The sequence below is a fragment of the Seriola dumerili genome, unplaced genomic scaffold (assembly GCF_002260705.1).
Source record: "Seriola dumerili isolate Sdu_G_001 unplaced genomic scaffold, Sdu_1.0 BDQW01000017.1, whole genome shotgun sequence".
In the NCBI taxonomy this organism is placed as follows: domain Eukaryota; kingdom Metazoa; phylum Chordata; class Actinopteri; order Carangiformes; family Carangidae; genus Seriola; species Seriola dumerili.
Window position 1 is genome coordinate 5,673,866 of NW_019174272.1, and position 8,999 is coordinate 5,682,864.

Below are 8,999 nucleotides of genomic sequence, written 5' to 3' on the forward strand. Positions count from 1 at the left end.
TTTCATCTTCTCATCCCCCTCATGTCCTCATCTTCTTCCTGTCTTTATCCCCCTGCCCTGGCTCCTCCTCCTCTTTTTTTGTAGCTCCAAGGCAAACACTGCCGAGCTAACTCATCTGTCCCATCTCCAGTCTCCCCCAGTGGCTCTCTGAGGAATGACGCAAAAGTATATATTCAGACATTTTGAACCTCCTCCTCGTCTCCCATCAGTACTGTGACCTCCCACACACTCAGATTAGACACAGTCCCAGACATCTTTGAGGGAGGTAAAGAGGACGGCGAAGTGTGAAATCAGGAAGTTCTATTTTCATAAGTTAAATGTAAAGAAGCATGGCAGTATGTGTTTGAATAACTTATGGAAACTTCACTCTTAAGTGGAGAGTTTGAAAGTTGTGTTCATGACATTATTCTCTGTTTTAAACTTTCATCTGTCCTGGAGAAGTCTGAGCTCTCATGTGAATCTCAGCAGTGTCTGACCTGTAAACTTCATTTTACAGACACAGCCTGATAGTGTTCAGCAGTGAATAGTTTCACTTGAACAGTAGAGAGTGAAGTCTGTCCCAAGGATTCAAACTGGCAACCCTCAGGTCATACCCTTCCCCAACCTCTAGGCTGTGTAGGAATGGTATTAGGCAGTGTAAAACTTAAAGACCCCCTCCAATGAAAATCAAACTTTTAACCTTGTTAAAAAAAAATCGTATGGTGTTTATTTATATGATACAAGACATATCATGGACAAAACAAGCAGAAATTCATACAGCCAAGGATTCATACGTCACATACATAACAAACCAATCCTGTCAATTGGATTTAAGTTAGCTAAGGAAGCCAAGTCAGAGCTGGTGATTGGGACCAAGGTTTATCTGACATTAGTCTGACTCACTGGATGTAGACTGTGGGTATAAGCCTTCCATTTGCAGCATGTCTCCATTTCCACTTTCCCTGCCTGTTACTGTTTTAAAAATCTCCTTCACTACAGGAAACAAAAGCCTCCGAGCTAGCAGCCTACACACTGGAGAAACCAGGCAACTCCAGCTGCAATCCCCTGGAACTGGTAACTCAAAGAAAACTGAATTAACTTGGAAATAAGTTTATGAAACTAATATATCAAAATCGACAAAGAAAGTTAACTGAATGTGTGCACCCCAAATAGATATCTATACTGTCAAAAATGGCTAATAAAACTGTATGTTATATCAAACCAAATGCTATGTGTCCAATTATTTATCTTTTTGTATATGTGAGTTTTGAGTATCATGCCGAAAGACTCTTAAACTAAGGAAATGAAACAGACCAGGCCTTCTGGTTCAGTGTGTGGCTGCTGGTGCGGCCATCATTAATCTAGCAGCACATTATTAGCTGTTTGAACATTTTTGGTCTTTAGGTTTGCACCATCAGTAGACATTTGTTGTGAGCCATTATAACTCTCATAGGTATTCAGGTATTCACTTTTTTTTTTATAATACATTATAACTGCAAACATGTTGAATTACCTCTTGAAAAGATTAACTCAGAGTATTAAATCTCTGAGCACTGGGCTCTCATCATTATAGTTTATACTATCAGCAGGCTTTGTTAACTTTTTTTATTTATTTATTTACAACATTTTAAAACGGAAAAGTAGACCAATAAGAGTGAGATAAAACTTATCCCATGATATGTGCAGATTTTTCTTTCATTAAATCTTGTTCAGATAAAAGCACAAATTATGAAGTAAAACAGTAGTCAGCTTCTAACATTGCCTTTGTATAATGCATATCATGATATCTGTGGTGAAACATGCAACATGAAAATAAGAAAAGAAGTGCTTAACCTCTGTGTTGTACTTGTAATATTTCTATTTCCAAGGTAATCCTGTCCTTTAAAGCTTATTGTACAAGAATGATAACTCTCAGTTGTCCTCTATACAAATGTATACTGACAGAAGTCATGTAGTGACAGCAAGCCTGCAGTCATTAACTGTATTAAGGCATCATTCGCTGTTTGCCTGTGGGTGGTCATGTATGCAAACCATTTACAGTGAATTGCTTTGTGTTGATTGATTAACAAAAATCACCCAGAGGATGAGACCTCAGCCCCCTCATCAACCCTGTTCCCTCTCCATGTGCTCTCTGTAGCACTCTGTGTCTTTGTCCCTCACTTTGTTCTAGTCCACAGAGCTTGCAGTATGATTGAAACTATGGCCGTCATTAAAGAATAACAAATCACAGTGAACATGTGCTGAGTGGCCTCTGATCTAAAGCAGCCAATAAAACGCAGCACGCAAAGCTAGCTAATGTGGCATAACAAAGACAAACGTCTTGTGGGGCCCGCGGTATCGATAAAAAATGATGAACAATTAAGATCAGGCCCAAATGCAGACAAAAGGCAGCCTACTTATAGAACCTGTTATCCCCCATAAGCACTGAAATGCCATCCTGGCTCAAACGATTTCTGTTTGAAGCCTTGGATCTGCTGTGACTGTTCCAGTCTGAGCCAAGGCCTGGAGAGAACAACAAACCAATAAACAGCAGAATAAATCTCTGTATGACTCCTCAATTAAATCACTGCCTTCTTCAAATGGATGATTATATGAAACTGTAGTATATACACATTTAAAGGGAAATAAAACCTTGGAGGTCTCTTTCGTTTGATATATTTCCCCTGCAAACTTTGGCAGTTTTTAAACAGTGCCCCTCTAACGGTTGCCTTTACCTTCCGTCATGAAGCTCTCACCCCCTGCCACTGTATGCTGTATGCCCTGAATGCCACTGTCAGTGCTCCTATAGTGATGTCACTCATCCCTCCATGTGACCAAATATGACTTAAAATACTCGAAAATGCCAGTTCAGAAGTATTTGCGGCTTAAGCATACAAGATATAAGAAATGGTCCAAACAATCCCATTTCACCACTTAAGTGCATTATTGTGCGCAATGTGCAATGTAGTCCAGATCAAACATCCTCCTCTTCCACTGTCTGTCCTGACCTCAGCTTCATGATCACCTGTCAGAAAAAAAATGGAAAAGTTAAAACAGAAATAAAGTTGGTGTGACTGTTTCAATGGGGCAATCACATTCTTTAGGTTTCATCCTAAATATAGATTCATGGTTTTGACACAACTGTAGCACATTATAGTGACATGCACCTCTTTGAGCTGGGCAATCTCTTTGCTTTCCACATTCCTCTGAGCATTGTTGGTTATGGCCTTCACTCTTGTTGCGTAACTGGAAGGTTCAGGAGGTTCAGGTGTTGTTCAGTTTGTTAGCATTCAAATAAATGATAATAATCTCTCTGTCTCTCTCTCTCTCTCTCTCTCTCTGTCTTTGTTTCTTACATGAGAGATGTGAGAGTCTCATCAAGGTTGCACTCTGAAGGAGAAATGTTGACGATCATGAGGGTTTTGGCATTGCCACCCAGGGAGTCCTGCATCACCTAAAGGGACATTAAAAGCACAGGTCAGATTTGGATGACCTTAATGTTCATTGCTATTTTTTATAATTTGTGTCTGAAGTCAATAAAGTTTGAATTCCTTCACAACTGAACAAACTGGATTGCTAAAGTTTACTGGTTTTAAAAGTTACCTGTGTCAGCTTGCTGTTCCTATATGGTACATGGGGCAGTTCAGCAGACAAGGCGGAGATCACATCACCCAGGGCACTCAGAGACTTGTTGATGGAGTTAGCTTCCTATTGAAGAGAGGGGAATTTAAAGAGGCCATTAGAAATATCAATCATCCTTACTGTCACTTGATGGGCCAGTCAAAACATATTAATAAATAATATACATGCAAACCTTCAGCTGGTGGTCCTTGGCGCCAGTCTTGGCTGCTCTCTCACTGCCAGCCAGGTCCACGAGGCTCAGCTTCCCGGTGATCACGCTCCCATTGGTCTGGTTCCTGCTCTCCACCATGATTCCAACAATGAGATGGGAACGGGAACTCTCCACATTCATCTCTTGTGAAACATAACCAAAAAAAGTTCACTAATTTAGTTTTTCTCTCAAATAAACTTGTAGTCAAGATTAGAGCTACAACTAAAATTTATTTTAATTACTGATCATCATTTAGATTAACTGATCAATTGTTTGTCTTAATTGCCGGTTTTTTGTGACAAATGACTTGACTTCAATTAATCATCTAATCATTTCACCTATAGTCAAGTTGTTAATGATTAAGGTGAAAAAAATAGCGTAATTACCTTTAAAACCATACATACAAAAAATGTGTTTTTTTTTGTTCCGTCCTTCTTTCCATATAGTGTGTGAGGTTTTTACAAATGTGTCAGTATCCACTGTCAATAGATTGTACTTGTAATAGTTAGTAAGAATTTTGTAGTGGCTCTAGCTCTGTTAAACTAAAACATTAGGTGTATCCTGTACAGACTCTGATGACCTGTGTGCACCTATAACACAGTGTTGCTGATTCACCATTTGGCTGCTCTGCCACTCACCGTCCAGTCCAGTAATGATGTACCTAGCTGCTGTAGCCATACTGACTGTAACTAACACAATTAATCCAAACCATTTAGCAGGACACTGTTTGAACTGGGCGGCACGGCACAGAACGGCACGGCACAGAGAACTCACTGGTGGCAGAGATGTGTCGGTTGGCGCAGGCCTGCTGGAACAGAGCGTAGAGCTCCTGGGCACTGGAAGCCTCCTTTGTCTCTGCTCCTTGGGCGAACACAACTCCCTTTCTGTTCCTCTTGATCTCCACCCGCCTGGCCTGCCCATGGGACTGGGGCTGTGCATGGGCCTCACCAGCCAGGCTCACAAAGAGGTCCTGCAGCTTGTCATTGTACAGCTCCAGCATATAGGCCGAAACCTGAGGCAGAAAGATGAAGAAGCACAAGGGACAAGAAGAAATTGGGGGAGAGAGACAAGAGGAGAGAGTTGATGGGAGGTTTTCATAATTCAAGTAAAATCTAAGATCTTTCCTCCCAGTAACATCTAATTACAGTGGTCTGTTACCTTGAAGTCGAATTTGGTACTGTTCTCCCGTATGATATCAAATATGGCATTAAAAGATCTTGGTATGATCCCGGGATTCTTCTGCTCCTTGTCCCCCACCATGGTGAAGGTCTTCCCTGAGCCCGTCTGGCCGTACGCAAAGATACAGACGTTGTAACCATCAATAGCCGACTGGATGAGTCTGCGGGGAAAATATTTCTGAGCTGCGAGCTTTCAAACATCTGTAGATTATCTGGGGGCCTCCATCAGTGTGATACATTATATTACATAAGTACTTGTACCTAAACTTCAGGATGTACTATAAACTATCAGAACCTGGAAGAGACACATCTGGTGCCCATTATACGTGTGTTATTGTAGATATGTGTATATACTGTATTAGTCCCTGATTTGGAAGCACATTACCCCTCACCTGTAGGTGTCATGAAACAAGTCTTCCTGAGACACTTCAGCACTGAACACCTTGTCAAACTGAAACTCCCTCGGCCCACGAGGGGTTTCCACGGTGACAGAGTAATCGTCTATTTTATCCACAACAACGGCCTCACCCTGCGTATCCTCGGTTCTGCTCACTGGTCGAATCCGACAAAACACTCGGATTTTACCTGTGGGGTAAAAAAAACCCATTAATAACCTCAAAAAGCTGAGGTTTAAACTGAGAGGGCCTCACTTTCTGGTGTTTAATTCCATGCATTAACACTGAATGCTGGCTAACGTGTACCTTTCATATCTTCCACCATATTGTAGTACTTCTTCCTCATTGTTCTTTCTGAAGTGTAGTTCTCAATTATTTTCTTTTTCTCTTCTTTAATTTGCTTGAGCTTGAGAGAAGAGCACGATAACACACAGGTATGACAACAGAAAGCTAAACCAATTTTTAATAATCCAAAACATCTTCTGCATCCGGAAACTTAAAAACCCATAGAAAAGTCAAGTCAAAGGTCAGAGTATGACCCAGTAGCAGGTTGTCGACGCTCACAATGGTCACCACTGATGTCATATAGTGGCACAGGTTAATACATAGGGAAGGCCCACTTCTTCTGGTACATAAGTTTGTTGTTTACTAGTGTACAGGGCAGCTGGGAGGTTATCATCAGTATTTTTTTGTTACCCCTGAGGCTTGATCTGACCTGATACACTGACCTATGTAATATAAAACCAACCTGATCCTGCAGTAAGAGGAGCTGCTGACTGACGCTCTTCACTCCCTCTGTGGTTCGGGTTGTCCCTCGTCCCAAGATGTCGTCCAGTTCTGAGACTGTGTCACAATCTTAAAAAATTAAATAAAATTGAAAAATTAAAAATTAAAACCACTGATGTAAGTGGATGCACTGTACACTCAATGAGTCAAATCTAATGTAGAAACAATCACAGTCCATGTCAACTTGACTGCTGGATGCATGTAAAATGAATGTAGTGATTAATTTAGCTTTAGCAAGCAACATATTCAGGGGATTTAAGTTACTTATTTACCATTTGTTACGGGGCTTTCTCCAGTTTTGATGCAGTCTAAAGCCATTTGAGAGACCTCATACTCCCTCACTGTTTCTTGTAGTAATGACAAACTTGACCCATATTCATATGACCTGAAGCGAGGAAGAGAAATAATTTTCATGATTATTATATTTCAGACAACAAAAAGAATGAAGAAAATACAAAAGTTGGCTTATTTATATCTGCCAACTGTTTCCATGATATCTAACCGCTCATGGTCTGAAGTCTTATCCTCTTTGCCATTACTGTCTTCTTTGGCCGCTTGTAGACGGTTCAGTTTGTGTCTGGCTTCAACCAGAGCAGCCTGATTCTCCTCAATCATCCGGTCCAACAGAGCTCTGGTCTCAGTCACTGCACTGCAGATTGCATGCGCCTTGAAAATAAAACAAAGCAATGTTATGGTATTGGTACAAGAAAGTCATAAAATCAGGGTGATAATTTTTCAGGGAGAAATTAAGCATTTACTGCAGCAAAAACCATATCTATAATAATTCAATACGCAGACAGTTAACAGTTCACACATAGTTTAATAGTTGAACAGCACCTTGTGTATGACAGTGGGAAGCAGAAGACTGCAGGGTGGCGGAGGAACAGGAGGGACATGGCTCTTCTCTGCCTCCAGCAGCTCAGTGATCTCTCTCTCCCTCTGGTACAAACTCTCCCTCAGCTCCTCTAGACGGGCTTTAGCCCCCTCCAGTGGCAGATCTGACTCACTGCAATCCTGCAAATAGAAAAGGCCAGTACACCCAAATCACAAAAACTTATTTTGTACCACCAGCCATGCGAATAGTTTTGTTTTTATGTGCTGATGTTTGTGATATCTACCTCTTAAACTTCAGCTACCATCAAAATACATCAGTTCAATGTCAATGTTTAATGTCTTTGTAATATGATCATGTCCCTCAGAAGGTTAGATTGTTTTGTTGGTTTTGTGTTCATATGTTTATAATCTTAGATCATGTTCTGAGATATGAGCAGCATTGCCATGGTAACTAACTCCAACCCACCACAATCTGTTGTTGTCCTTTGTTCTCTGAGCTTTCACCTTCCTCTGCTTCCTCCCGCTGCTCCTGTGATGATACCATCAACAATTCTTGGACTTTCCCAACTTCCTGTCTGGCCATTTGCAGCTCCTGCAGTGCTGTACAGTGTCACAGAGCATTAATAAAGGTGTAATATGTAATGATCACACATGCATATGAATGCATCCACGTGGACTCACTGGAGGCCTGGTGGCTGTGCAGGACGTCCAGCCTGTTGGAGAACAGCTCCAGCATTTTGCTCTGAGAGAGAGAGAGAGAGAGAGAGAGAGAGAGAAGATAATTATGTAACAAAATGAAATGGTTTATACTGAAATATGGCCACAAGAGGGCGCTCCGGTTCAGAGGAAGACATGAGAGCGACAATTCCACCTTTTCTCTGTGCCACTGCAGCGCCTCCTCTTTGCTCCTCCTCCTCTCAGCTCTCTGCTCCTCCAGCAGATGCTCGTTCTGTGCAGTCAAAGCCTGCAGGAAACAGGGCCAGGCGACGAGATGAATAGATAAATTACTTTTTGATATGTCACCTATACTGATGACAATGTGTGCACAAGCATTGCTGATTAACTAATTCCAAAGTTTGAAGCAGAGGTCAGAGAGTTTGACTGTGTTGTTGAACTTTATGACCAGAAAGAACAAAGTGTGCCACAAGAGAGCTGCAGGCATCACAGGGGAAAGCCAGATATTTAGATGAGGGAGACATTAGGACAGGGAGTTGGTTTGAAACAAAAGAGACACTTAAGCAAGAGATGACTCTGAAGGAAAGACGGACGACACTGACTGCAACTCTCCTCTCCCAGTCAGCGTTCTTCTTCTCCACCTTCTCCTGGTAGAGGTCCAGGATCCTCCGCAGAATGTTTAACTTGTTCTGGTATTGAGATCTGATCTTCTGCATGGTCCATTCCTGATAACACACACCGTCATTTGCATTAGTAATGTTTTAGTGCATGCTCTCTCTCACACACACACACACGCACACGTGCACGCACAGACACTTCCTCACCTGTGTCTCTCGTGCTGTGATCTGAAAGTTCTCCTCAAGCTCTTGCACCATTTCCAAGTGTCGTCTCTTCATAGCCTCCATGTCCTCGGCTATCTGTTGTGGAGTGCATACAAACACACAGACATCACATACACAAAATAGTATCATGGTCCTGATGCCTTCCAGGGCCACAGCAGCAGCATCAGGTTAGCCATGTGAGTGTGAGCGAGATCACAACACAGTGTCTGACAGTGTGTTCATTGTGTGCCTGCATGCCCTCTCACTGAACAACTGGACAGAGCCCCAAGTCACACGTCACCATTTCATGAAATAAAGTGAAGCTTATTTTATCTGCTCTCACTGTGTCGGTCTGCAATGTTTTTTTCAGTATCCATGTCGAATGGTTTAAAACTGATTTTATTCTGAATATAAATACATTGCCTGAATGAGAAACAGTATTTGTTGTGCGCTGCTCTACCGCCGCCAACGCTCATCATTTTACCTGAGTGATGCAGTGCTCGGCTGACTCGTAGGGGAT

The 8,999-nt window shown here is 41.8% G+C and overlaps 1 protein-coding gene across 1 annotated transcript; it reads right to left on the reverse strand.

The window, feature by feature from the left end:
• Positions 1 to 2,932: 2,932 nt before the first annotated feature.
• Positions 2,933 to 7,719, reverse strand: LOC111227261 (kinesin-like protein KIN-14E). The gene is made up of 14 exons (XM_022752699.1): positions 7,665 to 7,719; positions 7,450 to 7,583; positions 6,987 to 7,163; positions 6,689 to 6,815; positions 6,112 to 6,218; positions 5,670 to 5,769; positions 5,361 to 5,553; positions 4,949 to 5,129; positions 4,565 to 4,802; positions 3,773 to 3,933; positions 3,562 to 3,666; positions 3,315 to 3,412; positions 3,126 to 3,204; positions 2,933 to 2,983 (listed from the first exon to the last, which is right to left on the reverse strand). Exons 1-14 carry the CDS (start codon positions 7,717 to 7,719, stop codon positions 2,933 to 2,935), a joined length of 1,806 nt encoding a protein of 601 aa, XP_022608420.1.
• Between the last annotated feature and the right edge of the window lie 1,280 nt (positions 7,720 to 8,999).